Source organism: Pipistrellus kuhlii, unplaced genomic scaffold, assembly GCF_014108245.1.
Source record: "Pipistrellus kuhlii isolate mPipKuh1 unplaced genomic scaffold, mPipKuh1.p scaffold_m20_p_23, whole genome shotgun sequence".
In the NCBI taxonomy this organism is placed as follows: domain Eukaryota; kingdom Metazoa; phylum Chordata; class Mammalia; order Chiroptera; family Vespertilionidae; genus Pipistrellus; species Pipistrellus kuhlii.
In genome coordinates, this window is record NW_023425522.1 from 11,370,971 (window position 1) to 11,391,310 (window position 20,340).

A 20,340-nucleotide genomic window follows, 5' to 3' on the forward strand; every position below is an offset into this window, starting at 1 on the left:
AGGGATTGATTCCAACGGGGGAGCTTGGTGTCGATTCCCGGACAAGTCCTGGTGCAAATGAAGAAACACATGTGTTTGGGGGCCCTTAGCGAAGGAAGGAGCAAGCTCTGATGGGTTCGCCTGCACCGTTCCTTGCCAACCCCACTTCCTTGCTTGCTGAGGAGGGTCACTGCCCTGGGAACTTCAGGGGACACCTAGGGCGTGGGGCATCTGGGGGGGGGGGGGCAGCAGGAGGAGAATGACAAACTGGAAGGGAGCGCGCAGCTCTCAGGACAGCGTGGAGTGTGGGTCAGTGGATGGGGCCGGAGCCGGCAGCCTCGACGCCAGGCCTCCAGGCTCTGCCTGGTGTGGACGGCACAGCACGAAGCAGGAAAAAGAAGGGGCCCTACTCGGAGAATTCTTAAACCTTTAAAAACAGGGGAATCTTTTATCCCAGGACATTTTCGTTAGGACCCAATCTGCAAAACAGATGACAGTGGGCCAGCTCTGGCGGGCACAGGCTGGGGGGCCCAGAGCCTCACTTTCCCGCTCCACTCGCCCTGCCCCTCAGCAGCCCCTGGGGCTCCACAGAACACAATTAAAAAGCCACCACCTGTTCCCCAGCCAAACTCCAGGCCACCCTCCTCCACAGGCCCCGGCACCTCCCCCTCTCCTATCCCTCACCCCCCTTGTGAAAAACAGAAAGGAGGTGGAGGGGTGGGTGGATGGGCTGTTTTCAGAGGAAACACGCCAAAGGTTCATAAATGGTTTTCTCTAAGTGATAGGACAACGGGTGATATTTTTTAACGTCCTACTTCTCTCTGTTTTCCAGTTTTTCTCCAGTGAGCCCATGTTTTTTTTAGTTTAAAATTATTCCTGAATGTTTCTATTGAATAGACAATACAAGCATGTGTCACATTGATGATAAGAACATTTTAAACAAGCCTCAGCCCCTCCTTTACTAAATGTAAACACTATGAGCAAAATAAAATGTCCTGCCCTCTCCGAGCTGGCAGGCTAATGAGGGAATATAACAAGAAAAAGAAATGCTTGTGCAAGGAACCAATAGACATGAAACACTGAGTGAATTACGATCCTGTGTCTGGGTTAACAACAACAACAACAACTGGAGTCCTAGCTGGTGTGGCTAAGTGGATAGAGCATCGGCCTGCAGACTGAAGGGTCCTGGGTTCAATTCCAGTCAAGGGCACATGCTTGGGTTGTGGGCTGGATTCCCGTAGGGGTGTGCAGAAGGCAGCCAATTAATGTTGGGCTCTCATGTGGATGTTTCTCTCTTTCTCTCTCCCTCCCTTCCTCCCTTTCTTTTTTCTTCCTCTGTTTCTTAAAAAAAAAACACACTTGACATCACTTACTGGTTCCTACTCTATTGATTATTGTCCAAATTTGTGTCAGGGCTGAAAATACCAAGATGAATCAGATAAAGCAGTGGCTTCAAGGATCTAGCAAGTGCCTGGGGTCACAGGAACAGGGTCAAGTCACATGACAAAGACCTAGATCACATGATCATGCCTGGCCACATGACCAGAGGCTGCAAACAGCCTGAGCCAGGATGATAGGACCTCCAGAGGTAGCTCTGAGGCTGCATGCACTGGAGACTTTAGTTCACAATGAGGAGGGACATCCCACTGTGTCCTGCACCTCGGGCCGCTTTGAGAGCATGTCTGCAGACCAGTAACTGGGCAGGAAAGGGGCACAGGCTCTAGGGGACCTAGTGGCTGCCCGTAAATCCCTGCAGAGCCTTGCCTGGGTCCCAGGAGCAGAGGGCAGAGCCAGGATGAAGGGGGCTGTGGTGGTTTCTGGAGAGTTCCAGGCTTCAACACTACCTAGGAATGTTTAACAGTTCAGGAGTGACCCGTGCCGGCCTGAAGAAGGCAGGGAGTCCTCCTTCACCAGGTTACACAAGCAACTTATGTAAGTGATTGCTTAGCAGGGATGCCAGGGAGGAATTTCCAACCAGGCTTGGGGACCTCAGGACTGAGGCCCCTCCTCGGACTCCGTAACGCTTTCAGCGTCAGAATCCAATCAGGTCAGCCTGGCGTCACCTGGCTAGTGAGGCCAAAACCCCAGAGGGCCAGTAGCCCCACACAGAGACACCAGCCCAGACTATGGCCTGACCCCTCCCCAGGTTTGAGCCCAGATCCTGCCTCTTGAAAACCTGCTGGGCACCCCAAGTGAGCATGGGGATAGCTCCAGGGAGCAGCTCCTCCTGGAACCCAGTCCAGATCAGGAATGTCACCATCTCAAACCAGGCCCAGTGAAGCTTCCAGATGCTCAACCACAGGAGAACCCCCTTAGCGTGCTGCAACGTGGCACTAGGAGGACATGGCCCCCCTTTCCTGGTGACTCTCCTGTAATGAACACAGTCCTCTGAAGATCTGTCCCACATGTCCAATCATCATCCTGGGTGGCAGGCAATCTTCCCACTGATCCTGAGAAGTCAGAGTGCTCTCCCATTTTACAGAGGAGAACATGGAGGCTCAGGGAGGGTGCGGGAATTATCTCTAAATGCATGTGAAGGGAAGAGATTTGAACCAGGTCACTGGCCAGGACTCCATCCTCCTCCTGCAGCAATGTTGCACAAAGATGACGGATAAGAAAGTGGTGTTCTCATCCCTCTTTCAAGTGCCTCCACACCACAGCCTGCCCAGCAGAGTGGTCCCTGGAAGGAAGGACCCTGTCAGCCCCTTGCCTACCCTCCCACCCCCTGGCTCTGTTCCAACCCACACACTCCGTCTCACCCCGGCAATCCCCTCTAAATGAATGTGGGTTCCAGGAAAAGGACTGGGGATGGCCCTCGAACCTACAAAAAAAAGTGCACTCAACCTTAGAACTGGAAACTAGAGGAACGCTCATTACTCCACAATGTAATGAGCCTCTCAGACCAGCAGCTGCCAACCCCCTGCTACCCAGAGGGTGGGGAAGCAGCCCTCACTCGTTGCTGGTGACAGGGAAACCAGTCGCACCTCTGTGGGGGGCAATGGGCTGGTGTCATTCAAAATGCCCAATGCCCTTGACCCACCAGGTCCAAGTCCACGTGCATCATGACACATGGACAACACTCACCATGGCCAACTATTTATAATATAGATGAAAGACAGAAAGCAGCCCCCTGTGCCCGCCACGTGGGGACTGGCAAAACAAATTATGCTGAACTACGACAAACCGTGGCAAAGCCCCACCTCTAAATGCGTTGAGATAATAAAATAATCCCAACGCCGTGCGTATTATCTGAGGAAAGCAAGGTGCAGAGTGGGGTGCACTGGATGCTCCCATCTGTGAGGGTGATATGTAAAAATATGGATCAATGAATATTTATGGAGATGTGCCTGCAGGCAGAGGATATTTCTGGAATTGTCTGTGGGAAACTCGTCATAACCTTTGCCTCCAGGAAGAGGGACTGGGTGAGCTGGGGGACAGGAGAAGGAGACCTACGCATCACCTTTTGTTCCCTTAGAATTTTATACCGCGTGTGTTACCTACGCAAACGGCAGATTAAAAACCAGAGTTCTCTCCGCTGCCCATAGAGGGTGGCTTTCCCTGGGATGTTAATGTCTGCTTTCTCCTGCTCTGGCTGCGCTGCCTCTGGGGAGATTTGTGGCTGAGCTCCCTGGGTTTTGTTTCCAAAAGTACCTTTGTTCTCAGAGAGAAAGGGTTTGAGGAAACAGATGCTCCCAGGCTGAAAGTCCCACCCCATCTCAGGCTGGAAGGACAGAGCCCAATGTGGGGTGCCCTCCCAACATGGGGTACCCTCACCACTCCAGGGGGATGGACAACAACTCCAGGGGGCTTGCCCCACCTCCAGCCCAGGAGCTGCAGACCAGGTCGAAGGACAGCCAGGCTGGGCGGGAGCACACCCTCACGTCCCCCCTCCCCCCGCCCCCTGCAGGGCAGAGAGACACCTGGGGCTTTGAGAGGCCCCTGGAATCACAGAGGGGGCGTTTCCCCAGCACACACAGCTGGATGGATATGCAGGGTGAGCATTATAAATTGGTGTCTAGGAAAATGAAGGGAAAGCTTGTTCTTTCCTGTGTAAGTCTGTGGGCTGTGCAGGATGGTCTCCATTTGCCCCCATCATACCCTCCAGCTCCCAGCCCAGCCAGGGCCTAAGGCCAAGACTCTGGCTTTGGGCTGGGCGTGGCCAGGGGAAGGCACCCAGAGGGGAACTGGGGAGTGGGGCTCCCTCTCTGCCAGGTCACCAGAGGCCAGTCCCTCCACTGAAATGGTGGTGGGTGGGTCCTCTTTGCTCTATTTTATTCCCAGAGGCTCTCATGGTGCTGGCATACAAAAGCTCCTCATTTCCAAACAAATGAATAATTGAACAAATAATGTGCTTCCAGTTTGCACCCCTGTAGGTGTCAGAAGCTGTACACATCCCCAGCAGAGCACAGACACCACAGGGCAGACTCACACGGACACACAGGTATCTGTGTGTAAATGAATGCAACAATGCACTGACAGACACGCAGTGCACACACACGAATGCATGGGCACACAGGTGCCTACACACTACAGCAGACCATGCCAAGCACAGACATACGCGCACACACGCAAGAAAAGTGCTCCCAAGGCGGATGTCTGCCATCCTGAGCTCATTAAAGCTGGCTAAATATAGCTCGTCTGCAGCTGTGCTCAGCAAGCTGCCCACACAGGCCAGAAAAAGACACCAGTTACCAGGCAGAGGAGTGGGAAGGCCAGCTGTGGGCAAGGGGCTCTGTGTGCCATGCCCATGTGGGCAGCTAGGGGGGCCCAAGACTGAGGGGGTGCAGGAGCATTCAGAGCTCTGGTCTCTGACCCCTGGCTGTGAGCATGAGGTCAGATCACATCCCCACGATGGGGTAGACGATGCTGAACACCCCCATCTTCTCTCTACGTCCCTTTGTGGCAACCATACAGGTTCGTCTGGCAGTGGATCTGGTGAAGGAGCCAAGCTCAGTCCAGGACCAGGAGCTGGAGTCAGGACACAGCCTGGGACAGACCAGGCTCCATCGGTGGCTAGTGCAGCACTGGGTGGGGAGGAAGACCAAGGTCAGTCTGGAACCATTGAGACCCAATCGGGACCAGTATGGGGTCTTGGTCTGAGACAGAGAGAGGCTGGAGTCCCACTGGGCACCCCACTCTAATGAGCTGACTTGGCTGTGGGCAAGCCCTCCTGCAACTGGGGCTGCCGCCACTCCCACCTCCGATGCCAGGCACTGGTCCAGGGAAAGCCATCTGACAACCACGAGGGTGGGTCACATGTGTCAGGTCCTATCAGAGGGCCCCAGAGTAAGTCCTCCTGTCCCGCAATCTCCCCCATCAGATGGGGGTAAGATAGAAGGAGCCCCTCCAATCCGTACTTTCCTGGGCACATCTTGCACCCCAAGGTGTTTGGGGGTGGAATGAAGCTGGCTCCTGAGGGGGCACCTGCATGACACAGGGGACGAGGGGGCACTTCCCCAGAGACCTGGGGTGACTGAAAAGGAGAAATTGCAGGAAAATGGGAGCTCAGACCAGACAAGGGACCAACCTCTGGAGGTGGAGTGAGGAGATCGGGTTTGAGCACCTTCCTCAGAAGGTTGTTCATTGACCCTGAATCTGTTTTCCTTTTGTGACATGCTTGTAAGGACCACAGCCCTTCCCAGCTCCCAGGTCATCCCGGCGATCAGAGGCCAGCCAGGACAGCGCCCTGCACTCTGTAGAGCTGCTGAGATGGGAAGGGGGAGAGGGTGGCAGCCACGTGTCCCCCCGGAGAGCCAGGCTCCTCCCTGGAGATGGGCCTGGAGGGCAGAGGAAGGAGTTACTGCTCCACTGAGCCAACAGTCCTGCCTCAGCCTCTTCTGAGATGGTGGCAGGAACCAGCAGGAAGGGGTGGCCCAGTTTCTGATCTGGGCAGTGGTGAATGGGGCAGCGAAGGCAGGGACCCACAGTGCTGGGCCCCAAGGAATCGCTCTGGGAACCCAGTCCTTCCTACACTTTGCTGCCAAGGGGGCTTGGCCCTCCACAGGGATGGGTAGGATGCTCAAGCTTCCCGATTAGCCTAGGAGAAAACTGTGCTTAGAATCTCCACGCTCCTTCTAGAAGCCCGTGTGGACAGGGAGGGGGAGAGCTGATGGGAGAGTGAACAGGTGGGTCCAGCAGGGGTGAGGCTCATGCTTGGCTGGCGAGGAGTCGCAGGAGGGCGGCAGGGACCACAAGGACAGATCTGCCTCCTGTGAAGGTCTCCCGGACACTGGAGTGGGAGAGACTGGAGGCAGGGAGGCAGCACAGGGAGGATGGACCGGCTAAAGGGAGAGATTGTGGTGGCCTCAGCTAGAGGAGGGACGGGGGTCAGAGAGGGGTGGAGGCGCGGAGAGATCTGCTGGAGGTAGCATGGATGCCCGCAGGGTTCCGATCTCACTCTGGAAGGTGACAGAGATGAAGAGGTCTAGTGGGGCCCCGTGTTTCTAGCTGGGGTTTGTGAAAAACGGCACCATTTCCTTTGGATGGAGGCTCAGGAATGAGGTTCGAGGAGCAGATGCTTCGTGCCTTGAGGGCTCACACCCAGCACCGTGGTGGTGGCCGGGCTGGAAGCACTGTGTCAGCGTCCGCTGTGCCGTTGAGTGGCGTGGACAGGACTGAACGGAAACATGCAGACCATAGGAACCAGGAAACAAAGAGGCAGCAACAGAAAACCAGAACAGCTGAGGGACTCCAAGTACAGGGGGCGCCAGAGGCGGGACGGAAGGCGGGCCCCAAGCAGGAGCTGAGGCTGCACAGCATGTCAGTGGGAGGGACCCAGGTCTCGGACCACCACCCAGGCTCTCTCTCCTTTGCCCCTATCCAGCCCCACACACAATGGCTCCCGGACTTCTCATGTCTGGTTCCAAATAAGAAGCACAGCAGCTGCGTGCTGAAGGCTGGGGCCGCCTGGTAGCCACGAAGGAGGGATGGTTCTAGGACACTCCCCCGGCCAAGGCCACGGCAGATGGCCCAGGGCAGGCCTCTTTCCCTGCATTCACACTTCCTGTGGCAGGTACCGGAGGGCTCCCTGGGACTCAGACTCATGAGGAAACAGCCAGCAACGGCTGAGACAGCCACAGGACCAGCAGAATGTCAAAGAGACAGCTCCTTGAGGTGATGAGCTCCATCCCCACACCTGTGCCAGGCATGCCAGTTGCCAGGGCTCATCCAAAAGCCAATACAATACCAGGTGAGAGCCATTAAGTGCTTCTGTCGCTGTCATAATTAGCTGGCTGATATTCATAATAGAACGAACGCCATGGGGAAGCCAGACATGATCAGCAGGGTCATCTGGGCAGCTTCACACTCCCCAGGGAACTACCACCATTCCCTTCCCTGCAGACCCCTGGGGGCAGGGGTCAGAGGGGAAATGGGCACATGGGCCATGAGGTCAGGGTGAAGTAGGGAAGGTGCTTGCCTGTCAGTGTAACCTGGGAAGAAAGATCATTGGCTAGGAGGGGAGACCCCAATGCATGCCCCCTGAGGATTTGGAAATACCTAATCCCCAGACAAAGGAATTCTCTCTCTCTCTCTCTCTCTCTCTCTCTCTCTTATTCTCTCTTGCTTCTCTCCCGCTTCCTTGCACTCTCTTGCTCTGTGACCTGCACTCACTCGCGCACTAGCCCATCACATGGCCTTAGCAACCACATGGCCCATAGCCTTGTGGGCCCCACGCCCAACACACTGCAGCTGGGAGCACAGGCTAAGCTAGCCAGATGCTAGACGGGACCGTGCTTTAGTGTGGAGCGGGAACTCTGGGCAGTGGCTTTAATCCTTGCCCTGTGAAGACACGGCTGGACTCTGTCCAAAGCAGGACCGAGGGAGGCTGGACCCTGGAGGGGAACCCCTTTCATCCTACATCATCGATAAAACTTCCCCGACATCTCATCCTCCCGCGGGAGCCTCAGGAAATGGAAGAGCTCCGCTTCTACCAGTTACAGGAGGGGCCACAGAAGGCACCCCGCCAATAACGCCCTCTGTGGGAGGTGCAGATCTTGGCACCCACATATACATACTACCTCCACCCCATCAGCAAATCTAGGAAGTAGTCATTGTGGTCATCTTCCCACAACTGAGCAAACGGAGGCTCAGAGATGTTAGATAACTTGTCCAAAGAGGCACAGCGAGCAAATAAAGGAACTGGGCCTCATTCCCAAGGTCAATCCCATTAAAGCTCAGATGTGAGGGTATAAGGCCATCTGATTGAACCCAGCCCCAGATCTTCTGGTTCCTGGCCCAGGGCAATTGGTGGCACTTCCCACCTTGCTTTTAGTGAGGTTTTGAAAACCCAGTGGAAATTACAATAATATACATAGACGTGACAGTACATGGCAAATCACATTGTAAACATCAGGCATTTGCTGTAATTCTGTTTTTATTAAGGGTCTCGGACTTTTATTTTGCCAATTTTGGAGATTCAAAATGAACAAATCACCGTCGATTACCTCCATCATTTTGTAAAAGAGGAATTATTTGAATGCACAAATTTGTAGGCAGGATGCAATTGTGGAATAAAACACAGTCCTCCCAATTGAGTGGAGAAACACGTTAACAGTGTTGCTATTTTTTCACTGTCAAAACAGGTTTGTCCTGGGAATCACTGACTTCTGCGAGCATTTCAGCTCCGGAATTCTTCCATCACCTACTGTTATTCTCCACTAAATAGGAATATCCCAGCCCCAACTGGTTTGGCTCAGTGGATAGAGCATCAGCCTGCAGACTGAAGGGTTTGGGTTTGATTCCCATCAAAGGCACATGCCCGGGTTTTGTGCCTGGTCCCAGGCCTGGTCCCCAGTAGGGGGCATGCAGGAGGCAGCTGATCGATGAGTCTCTTTCATTATTGATGTTTCTATCTCTCTGCCTTCCTCTCTGAAATCAATAAAAGTATGTTTTAAAAAATAATATCCTTAAGCAGCATAATTCTGACCACAATCTATACTTGCGGTGAAAAAATAAACTTATACACACATGTTTCTTAGCCAGTTCTAGAAGACCCCAAACATCTGGTCGATTCGATTGGCGTTGTGGTTTGGCTGTGGTTTCCGGTCCTAGAGGCCCAGAAGGAATGATCTGGGCCCTTTTCCTCTCTCAGGTTCCCAACACCCCCAGATTAATCATGTTCTTTTCATTTTATGTTGTTTTGACATCTTGGAGGTGCCAATTCCTGGACACAGTAAACTGGCCTTTGCCTGTCATATGCAAACCAATCAATGCACTTGCTTTAACTCTCACACCACGCCCATAATCGCCTGCCCTAAATGACCCAGGGCTAGGTAGCTGACTAGAGATTATAGCCCAGGAGGCCGGAGCCCCAGACACGTTTGGAACAAGCCAGCCCTAAGCGGTTTCCTCTGCCCTGCTTTCCTTCCTTCGGAAAACACAAGAGGTTCCACACAGGCTTTCCCCTCCTTCTGCCCCCCGACCAACCCTCTGTCTGCCTCCCCTGTGGCCCTGCGTGGCGTGGCGTGGCGTGGTGTGGCGTGGCGTGGCCCCTCCACTTGTGAACTGTAAATAATAAGGTTTTTCATGGCATTGATCTCTCTGACTGGGCACCCAGTCGCCTCTATAAGTTAAAATTCCGGCGTACATTTTAACGCCGCTCCCCTCACCTAGCTGAGGGCAGCCCCTTACATCCGGTGAGGACACAGGAAAGGGAAAGTGACCCTCCCTGCACTGCCCTCCCCTCCCCTCCCCACCCCCCAAGTGCCTGAGTCCAGGGGGTGCCCCTGACAGACGCTATGCCTCCCAGCTCCGAGGGCTCTGTCTCGCATCGCCATTGCATGGTAGACCTCAGAAAGCTCCTCAGGAGCCGAAACCAGTTTGGCTCAGTGGATAGAACATCAGCCTGCAGACGGAAAGGTCCCAGGTTCGATTCTGGTCAAGGGCATGTGCCTTGATTGCGGGCACATCCCCAGTGGGGGGTGTGCAAGAGGCAGCTGATCGATGATTCTCTCTCATGTTTCTAACTCCCTATCCCTATCTCTTCCTCTCTGTAAAAAATCAATAAGATATATTAAAAAAAGAGAAAAGAGAAAAAAGAAAAAAGAAAGAAAGCAAGCTAGCTCCTCAGGAGGCCTGCACACCTCCTCTAGCCGCAGCAGGCCCTGGGCAGCTGGCATGGCAGGTACCCAGCCTGCACTGGGACGGAGGAGGTTGGAGGGAGGCCTCACAGAAGGCTTGCACCTGCGGAAGGGATGGGCAGAGCAGACTGAGGCCCCCTCCCCCCGAAGAAAAGTAGAATTTGCCACCCCAAAATATGGCTTTTGAGGTATTATTTTAAGCTGGTTATTTTTAAGAAACAAAAGACTCAGAAAAAGTCTTTACCTCCCCCTCACCTTACTAAAGGAATCAGGTAGAGAACCTGCCCACAGGAAGAGGCTGTCACCCAGCACAATACGAACTGAGTGTGGGACAGGGAGGAGCTGGCACAGTGCCCTCTGAGGCCTCCTGGGCCCAGCAAACATGCCTCATCTACCTGTGAATTGCCTCCCTGGTTTGACGTCCCAGACCCCTGCCTCCATCTCCTCAGTCCAATGTGTGCTTAGGGAGCCCCTATGAGTACCTATGTAATCAACGTGGTCATTTTTTCCTGTTAACCTGTTTCATGTCCATGTCATCTTGTAGTCCAGCTACAAGAATGGAAGGGAAGTTACTTTTCCTCCCCACAGCCCCAAAGCTGCAACCACACATCACAACAGCAGGGGAGAGAAGCAAGGGAAGTTCTGAGCATACATCCTCCTCCCAGACACACACGGGCTCCTCTCCCTGCCCCCAGCCTCAGGGGAAACTCAGTGCTGCCCAGAACAAAGACAAGGTCACCCCACTCCTCCGGGCACTATGTCCTGAGGTTACTTTGTCAGCAAATGGCCATCTTTGCCAAGTCTTCCCTGGCCGAATCCTCTGCTCCTTTCCCGGAGAAAACACAGGCAGAAGGCAGCCTGGAGGAGCCAGGCTCAGCTCATGGGGCAGAGAGCCGTCCCAGGCCCTCTGATCCTGCCCACAGGCATGGGGATGAAGGCCCTACCACCCCCTGGGCTGTGAGTGGATGAGAGAGGCCCCAGGCCGGTGGAGCTTGGACCCATCCAAGGAAAGGAAAGATGGGGGGCAGGGGGCAGAGGGGTGACTCACTCTGCTTCTCCTGCAGGATGCTGGATGTGCAGGGCGCGCTCCCTTCTCCTGCAGAAAAAGAGAGAACCATGAGCAGGCACCCCCATCACTGCTGGCCAGACACTGGGAGGTCACTATGGTGCTTCTGCCCCTCCATTCAATGTCCCCCTCTTGAGCTGAAGGTGGGCAGGCATCTCTCCCAGACCCTCAGGCCCCGTCCCACTTAGCTCAGGGTTCTTTATGCAAGACAAAGCATGCCCATCATTGCCTGGGGACAACAGGGGGCGGGGACTGGGCCTTCCTCCTGGGCCTTCTTCTTGGGCACTTCCTCTCTCCCCACCTCCATACAGCAGCTGCTTCCCTGGCCTATATACTTACTTACCTGCAGACAACTGCCCCGTCTGTCTCTAGTCCAGCCCCCTCTTCTAACTGTTTGACCCAGATCTCCTGCTCCTCCTGGACATCCGCCTGGACGCTTCTGGGCTGCACACCCTCACCACACCGCAGCGAGAATCCCAGCGCTGTCTATTCCTGAGGCCCCACCTCAGGAAGGCACCACTTCTGCTCCCCGCTGGGCGTTGGCCACAACCCTTTCCCTCTTTTGTCCCCACATTCAATCAGTCACAGGAGGTGTGGGGTCTGCCTCCTAATCTCAAATTCAATCCCCAACTCTCGTAGGGGTGAGTGTGGGAGGCAACGAATTGATGTGTCTGTCTCACATCAATGTTTCTCTCAACCCCTCCTTCTCCTCCCTTCTCGAGACTCCATAATGGGGGACATTTCCGTGTTGTTCACGGGGTGGAGGAGTTGGGGGGGGGGGGAAGAAAGGGTCTGTGTTTTCCATGGGTGCCCCAGGCCTAGAACAGTGCTTCTCAATATTTGTCAATTGAATAAACCAATGAAACAAGCCCCTCTCCTCCGACACACAGGCGCATGCTACCCAAGTACAGAACTCCATCCTGGCTTCTCAGAATAGCGTCTTCCTTGGCATTGAGAGGGCAGGGTGGGGTGAGGGGGAAGGGCCAGGTAAGAGGGCAGGCGGGGTGAGAGGAGAGGGCAAGTGGGGTGAGAGAGCAGGGTAGGGTGAGAGGGCAGGGTGGGGCTGGTCCAGCTTCTGGTAAATGGACCCTAGGCCTAACCCAACCAATCAGGTCAGCCAAGGTAGCAGCACCACCCTCCCTATAAAACCATTGATATGTTAAGTTCTTCCTCTTTCTCGCCATGCCCTCCTTGGTGTAAGTGGGACTGAGCTCGGACTAGTCCAAAATAAATACAGGCTTTCTGCAATTGCATCGGATTTGGCTCCCTGGTAGTCTTTGGGGGTTTATGACACTTGGGCATAACAGCATTGGCCTTGGTCTGTGGACTTTCTCTGCCTCTGGATTCTCCAGATTAATCTTTCAAGAGCTGGCACTCCAGTGGCATCCCATCATCAAATTCCGAGCCTGGAAAGCAAGTCCCTCCATACAGCTGTCCTGTCCCCAGGCCCATGTCCCGCCACCCCTCCTGCTCACCCTGCACCAGCCTGGTCACACAGCTGGTCACACAGCTGGTCACACAGCCTGCACACCTTTATCTGTTCTCCCTCCCACTTCCCTCTTTCAGACTCACTGTGGCCTGCGGGAGGGTGACAATCAACACTGAGGCCAGCTCTCCCATGAGGTTTTGACTCTTCCCCAGGAACCTCCATTTTCAGAACCTCTGTCCTCGCAGGTCAGCTCTGGGTCCCAAGGGTCAGGAAAGGCCCCTTCCCTTCCTTCTCAAATGCCCTCAATCTCCCACCCCCTTTCCCTCACCCTCCCCATCTGCCTTGGGAACCTCAGAAAGGGACCTAAGCCCAAACCCCAAAGAGCAGTAAAGCTCCCTATATCCACTGGGAGGCTGAGAAATGGAGGCCTCATGCCACGCCCCTCTGAGAGCCACGCCCCTTGAGAGCCACGCCCCCTGAGAGCTCAGCAAGTCCGCAGCTCTGTCTGAGCCCCCAAGGTTCTGCAGGCATAAGGAGCCCCTTGGCGCCAGGAGTCCCAGCCTTTCTGAGCTGCCCTGTGTATTTGGGGCCTTAAATATTCCTACCTGTCCAGTAGAAGGTTGCCCTCTACCACACTGAAGCCCCCCTCACTCCATCCCTCTGCCTTTTCTGCTCCTCAGGCAAGGTGTCCTGGGCCTGGGGATGGCACAGTAGTGGCTGGACTGGGGTCTGGGACATGGATAAGCAATGTAGAGGCCTCACCTCCAGCCTGAACCCAAGCTCAGATCTAGAGTCCAGACCTGGGGCCTGATAAGGCTATCTCTTCTGAACTTGACTATGAGTTCCCCTAAAAATGTATCTGAGGCTTCCCCAAGGACCCCAGGCCTCCGAGGAAGGGAGTCAGAAGGGCGTGGTTGAAGTGTTCGTGTGCGGGATTCCCACGGGTATGTGCCCGGGCCGAAGTAGAATGTTAGAAGGGAGGTAAGAGCCAGTCCAGGAGCGAGGGCGCAGTCCTGTACGCAGGAGAGGCTGTCCTTGGGCCAGCAGGTGCTTTACGGCTTCCCTGTGCCCCGTGGCCCCCTTTAGACCACTGTGACCCCCGGGCTGCATAGAAGAGGCCCCCTTCACAGACAAGGGACTGATGCTCAGAAGGATAAAGTCACTTACTCAATGTTTAGATCTAGTCCCTCTGATACGCCAATTCTGCAGAGGGCTCTTCCCGTGACCTCACCTGATGGGGGGGTCAGGAGTGAAGCTCCTGGATGGCCCGGGCAATGCTTCCCGAAGGAGGCAGTCATCGAGACAGACAAGGCTGCTACGAGTCAGGGGCTGGGCAGAGGGGATTAGGGGGTTTGGAAAAGAGGGGTGTGCACAGGGTACTGGTGAGAAGTGTCCTGAGGCCTCGACTGACCCATGTTTCCTCAGGCTTAGTCTCTCCTCTGTAAAGCCTGAGCCGCACATCCGAGTGGCAGGGCTGGTGAGGCCACCAACCTGGGCACGAAGGAGCTTGTGTTAACAAGGTGAGTGTGGAGCCAGCACAGGCAGAAACTGACCTCCCTGCCCCTGCCCCAGCCCCTGCCCCAGCCCCAGCCCCAGCCCCAGGCCCAGCCCCTGCCCCAGCCCAGCCCCAGCCCCAGCTCAGCCCTAGTCCCAGCCCCAGCCCAGCACCAGTCTCCGCCCCAGCCCAGCCCCTGCCCCAGCCCCAGCCCCAGCTCAGCCCTAGTCCCAGTCCCTGCCCCAGTCCCAGCCCACCCCCAGCCCCAGCCCCTGCCCCAGTCCCTGACCCCAGCCCCAGCCCCAGCCCCTTCCCCAGTCCCAGTCCCAGCCCCAGCCCCTGCCAAGCACCAGCCCCTTCCCCAGTCCCACCCCCAGCTCCAGCCCCTGCCCCTGCCCCAGTACCTGACCCCAGCCCCATCCCCTTCCCCAGTCCCAGTCCCAGCCCCAGCCCCTGCCAAGCACCAGCCCCTTCCCCAGTCCCAGTCCCAGTCCCAGTCCCAGCCCCTGCCCCAGTCCCTGCCCAGCCCCAGCCCCTGCTTCAGCCCCAGCCCCAGCCTCAGTCCCAGCCCTAGCTCCTGTTACAACTCCTGCCTCAGCCCCAGCCCCTGCCACAGCTCCAGCACCAGCCCAGGCTCCAGCTCCGGCAGCCGCCAGCAGGCGAGCGGAGGAGTCAGCCACAAAGCCAGCTTCCAGATTAGCAGGCTCCCAGGACGAGGGTGATTAATCAAATGTGCAGCTGGCTAAATGAGACCCCACTTGGCCTGCAGCTTTCCAGGGCCCTGGGCCCCACAGCCCTGCCTCAGCCGGAGCGTTCCTCAGAGGTGGAAGCTGCCAGTTTCAGCTGCACAGAAAGAGCTGGGAACTGGGGGCAGGGCCCTGGTCGCCTGCCCCAGGCTCAGCCCCGCTCATCCTGCCTGCCCCACCCCCACCCTCCTGCACGTGGGAGCCACATCACCTGCTCCAATGGCTCCCTGAGTGACTTTACGTTTCCTCTCCCCAGCGGCCCAAGAGCAAGAGGAAGGACTGTGTGGCTAAGATCAGAAGACTTTCACCAAACGCCAAAACAGGGGCGTCCTCCTAACTCCAAGGGGAGGGTTGGGTGCCGCTGGGGGGGTTCAGACAGATGGGCCTGGGGGAGAAGACACTGGGAACCCCCTCCTCATACTCCCGAACATGCAGGCAGTCTCCACGGAGCAGGGATGGGGCAACTGAACCCCAACCAGGCTCTGGCCCAGCCTGGTAACTCGGCCCGGGGAGCAGGGCTGACCCATATGCTCCCTCCCTGCCCAGAGTGTTCCCAACACTGAGCTCTGCTGAGCTGCAAGGTCAAGGTTCATGCTCATTACCTCTCACCTGGGCCATCGCAACACCCGCGGCACTCATGCCCTGACCCCTGCAACGATCTTCTACACTGGCTTCCGGAATGATCTTCCTAAAACAAAAGGCTCCTCAGCCCCTGCTTACACTGCTCCGTGGGCCCCCAGGGGTGCTCCTGAGAAGAACCTTCTCCTCGCCTGACATTCAAGGCCTGACCCCCAGCTCTCCGCTCCACCTCTTCTCCCTGACCTCCCAGCCCTTACACCATGCCCCAGCCCAACACCCCGCACCCCAACTTCATTCAAGATGAACTCTGCATGGTTCCCCAAATCCCCCTGCCTTCTCACACATCCCCGCACATCCATGCACCTGCTGTGTCCCCTGCCTGCGCTGCCCTGGGTCGGCCCAGAGTCCAGAAAGGCTTCCTTAACTCCTCCTGGCTCAGCGCGAGCCCAGGTCCTCTTCGATCCCTCTGTCCTTTGCTTCTCCTCTCGTTAGAGCAATTTGCTTCCGGGACTGTAACCTGAGTTGGGGGTAGGTCGATTCTGAGTCTATTTCTAAGTCATCCATGTGCCCCAACGTTGACGGGCACAGAGTCTGAGAGAGTGAGGAGCGGTGCGTGTGCACTGAATGCACACGTGGGTAGAGAATGCACGAATGCATGTGAGCCCCTCACCACTCAGGCCTGGAAAGAGAGGCAAAGCACACTCCAGAAAGACCCAACTGTAAGCAGACCGGTCAGTGCTGCGCGGACAGCCCCCTAACCCGTGCTGGACCCCAAGGAGCAGCTGCTCTCAGGGAGGCTCCCGGGGGAGGTGCATGGGATTGGAGAGCCAGAGAGGACCTCAGGAGGACAGCAGGTGAAGGCAGGAGACGGACTAGCTCACGTGGGCTTGAGGGTCAGCAAGCAGCCCCGGGCAGTGGGCTGGAATACAGGGTGAACCAAGAGGAGGAGCGGTGTGGCCCAGAAGTCGTGAATACCAGAGTCAGATCGGACAGTGTCCCTCCTGGCAGCCGCTCCAGGGCTGCTTGATTCGTGTAGTGGTGGCGACCTTACAGTCCCCAGACAATTATAATGATTCAAAGAAAGAGGGATTAGGATGGCCTTCCACACCGGGCTGGGGAGTTAGACTTCATTCTATAGGCCCGTGGTTGGCAAACTGCGGCTCACGAGCCACATGCGGCTCTTTGGCCCCTTGAGTGTGGCTCTTCCACAAAATACCACGACCTGGGCGAGTCTATTTTGAAGAAGTGGCGTTAGAAGAAGTTTAGGTTTAAAAAATTTGGCTCTCCAAAGAAATTTCAATCGATGTACTGTTGATATTTGGCTCTGTGGACTCATGAGTTTGCCGACCACGGCTCTAGGCAATAAAGGCCTGCCAACTCCACAGCAGAATGGCATTACCGGGTTTATACTTCAGAAGCAGCCAGTAGGGTTGGATGGAGATGGTAAATGTGATGCAGCCTTTTTTATCCTGTCCCAAAGCCCTAGCAAATGCCATTACAGATTTCCCATGAATTCATCTTTAGTGTCACTGTAAAATAACAAGGGGTGTCCTCAGCAAGCCAGAAATCGTAAAGCATCACCCCAAGGCAGAAGGCAGAGCGATATGATGGAAGGAGGGAGGAAGAGAGGAAGGGAGGGAGGGAGGGAGGGAGGGAGGGAGGGAGGGAGGGAGGGAGGAAGGAAGGAACTGGCTACCTAATTTGCAGTGGCCATAAAAAACAAGAATGTGGGGCCCTTGTTAAAAATGATTTAAAGCTGAAACTGGTTTGGCTCAGAGGATAGAGCGTCAGTCTGCGGACTGAAAGGTCCCAGATTTGATTCCCGTCAAGGGCATGTATCTTGGTTGCGGGCACATGTGCAAGAGGCAGCTGATCTCTCATTGATGTTTCTAACTCTCTATCCCTCTCTCTTCCTCTCTGTAAAAAATCAATAAAATATATATCTTTTAAAAATGATTTAAAATTTTAAGATGGCAACAGCAGAGCATGAAGGCCAGTGTGAGACCCTGTGAAGTATGGAGCCTGTGGGACTGCTGAGATCAAATGCCTGCCTTGGGAGACAGGAAATCACAGTGGCAAGAGGGGCTGCTGGAAGGTAACAACAGGCCCATAGGTGGGAAATACAGGTGCCTCCTGATCTTGCCACTGTTGGGGCTTCTAGAGGAGCCAGGTCTGCAGTCCTTCCCCCAGCCCTTGCTTGTTCCAAGCAGGGCCATTTGTCCCCAGGGGTGAGAAGGGATGAATGTGTGAGGGGCAGGACGCCCTGGAAGGCTGAACAAGTCAGAAGCAGATGGGTCATCTCACCCAGCAGCCTTTTCTACCCGCCCCCACCCCCAACAATTAGAGGCCAGGAAGGTACAGGAAACAGACATTGCGTTCCTCAGAGACAGGTAAGAGGGACCCGCAAATACAAAGTGGAGTGCACGTGCAAATACTGCTGAGCATGAAAGGAAAACCAACATGTGGAAGGATGAGGTCCAGCTCAAAAACAGAAGGCAGGGCCTGTGGAGAAATGGATGCGTGGGTTCCTTGAACCAACCTAGTGTCCTAATAATGAACAGTGGCCAAATTTTAGCCAGCACCAGAATCACCGGAAGGGATAGCTGACACACAGACGCTCAGCCCTACTCATGGAATCTCTAACTCAGTGAGGTTGGGACGGGGCTCCAAGCTTTACATTTCTAACACGATTCTACGTGATGCTAATGCTGTCGGCCCAGGGACCATTCTTTGAGAACCAAGTATCTAGACGCAAGAGCATAAACCAGAGTAGGGGGTGAGTGGCAGGCAAACACAGCTCTCTGGAAGCTGAAGTCAGAGTAAATGTTCGTTGACACTGAGGCAGTGACTGCTTTCTTCCTCTCAATGGAAATGGGACTCAATGATGCTGCTCAAAAACTGATTGTACTAGTGCATGGTCCCACAAGTGACAGCGCAAAGGCTGTTAGCATAAATTATTCTGGAAGAGATATGGAAACCCAGAGCATAAAAGATTAGTGACCTGGCAAAGGCCAAGTGGAATTTATCCCAGAAACATAAGGTTGTTCAAAATCAATCAATGCAATGCATCATATTAATAGACTAAAGGACAAAAACCACGTGATCATCTCAACAGAAAAAAAAAACAAAAAAAAACATTTGGCAAAACCCAACACTCTTTCATGATAAAAGCACTCAGTGAACTCATAATAGTAAGAGGGAACGTTCTCAGCCAGATAGAGGATAACTACAAAAACTCACAGCCAGGAGTATTTAATGGTGAAAGACTGAAAATAGACCCCCTAAGATCAGGACTAAGACGAGATGTTGGCTCTCCCCATTTCTATTCAATATTATACCAAAAGATCTAGCCCAGAAAACCAGGTAAATAAAGGAAATAAAAGGCACCCAGATTGGAAGAGAAGAAGTAAAACCACCTCTATTCGGAGATGACATTATTTTATACACAGAAAATCCTAAGGAATCCCCTCCAAAAAAAAAAAAAAAACCTAATAAATGAGTTCAGCAGGGGTTCAGGATACAAAATCAATGTACAAAAATCAACTATAGCTCAGCCAATATGGCTCAGTGGTTGAGCATTGACCTGTGAACCAGGAGGCCAAGGTTTGATTCCTGGTCAGGGCACATGCCCAGGTTGTGGGCTCAATCCCCAGTAGGGGGTGTGTAGGAGGCAGCCAATCAATGACATTTCTCTCTTATTGGTGTTTCTTTCTCTCTATTCCTCTCCCTTCCTCTCTCTCTAAAAATTAATAAAAACATATTTACAAAAACTCCCACAGAAGAGCTGACCGGAAAAAAAATGGGAGCAGTGAGGGAAGAGGAAGTTGATGAACAGTTTGTCAGGCTAGAATGGAGGAATAGTTCCAGAACCAGCAAGAATTACGACATAAGAAGAGAAAGAGCATGTTGAGACATGATCCCAACATCTGTCTAACATAAAATTTGGAGTGAGAAAACATAAAGAAACACTTGAAGAAATAAAAAGAAAACATCACAGTAATGAAGAAATAGCATAGTAAGCACAATCGTGACATGCTACAAAGCCTCATCCACAAGCATTGCCTGTGACTCCAGAAAAAGAATAAATATTTTAAAACATAAAGCTTCAAGGAGAGAAAAAAATCTTTTTACCCACAAATTTGCCTTGGACTTCTCAACCAACAACACTAAATGCAAGGAGGCTGTGAGGAATATCTTTAAAGGTGGCTGGGAACATGTTTATGAACACAGCAAATTCATATTCAAAGGAGAACACAAAATAGACATGTTTAGAAATGCAAGGACTAGAGGTTGAGTTTCCACACAGGCACCAGGAGGTCACAGGATCCATTCCTGATCAGGGCACATGCCCTGACTGCAGGCTTGATCCCCAGCAGGGGGCGTGCAGGAGGCAGCTGTTTGATTTTGATGTTTCTCTCTCCCTCTATGTTCCTCTCTCTCTAAAATCGATCCATACTAATAAAAAGATAATATGCTAATTAGATCAGGTTGATCAGACATCTTCTGGATGTCTGACTTCCTTCTGGACAAAGCCACAGTGGTGGGGGCCTAGGCAGAGGCAGTTAGGGGTGATCAGGCTGGCAGGGGAGGGAAGTTGGGGGTGATCAGGCAGGCAGGCAGAGTGGTTAGGGGCAATCAGGCAGGCAGGGGAGCCATTAGGAGCCAGCCATCCTGGATTGTGAGAGGGATGACTGGCAGTTGGACATTCCCCAAAAGGTCCCAGATTGTGAGAGGGTGCAGGCCGAGCTGAGGGACAACCCCCCTCCACTGTGCACGACTTTCATGCACTGGGCCTCTAGTTTAAAAATAAAAGAAATGAAGGACTTATAAAGTTTCTATTACAGTTCCTATCTGAGGTGATATTCTAATGAAAAGAGAAAGTAAATTCAAGAAAAAATTACGAAGAAGCAGCAGTGAGACCTATACAATAAAGAGGGTGAATGTTACAGAATGTAAGTTATACCTCA

At 54.0% G+C, this 20,340-nt stretch overlaps 1 protein-coding gene across 4 annotated transcripts in view; it reads right to left on the reverse strand.

Annotated features, from left to right (window-relative positions):
* Positions 1 to 20,340, reverse strand: part of PITPNM3 (PITPNM family member 3) — an 89,944-nt gene that overhangs the window by 35,793 nt on the left and 33,811 nt on the right. For all 4 annotated transcript variants that reach the window (XR_006742543.1, XM_045586649.1, XM_045586648.1 and 1 more), the window contains exon 4: positions 11,107 to 11,154. Coding sequence is in view for 3 of the 4 variants with exons in the window: in XM_045586649.1 (XP_045442605.1) it covers positions 11,107 to 11,154 (48 nt within the window). In the remaining variant the exon portion in view is untranslated. The remainder of the gene's footprint in view (positions 1 to 11,106; positions 11,155 to 20,340) is intronic.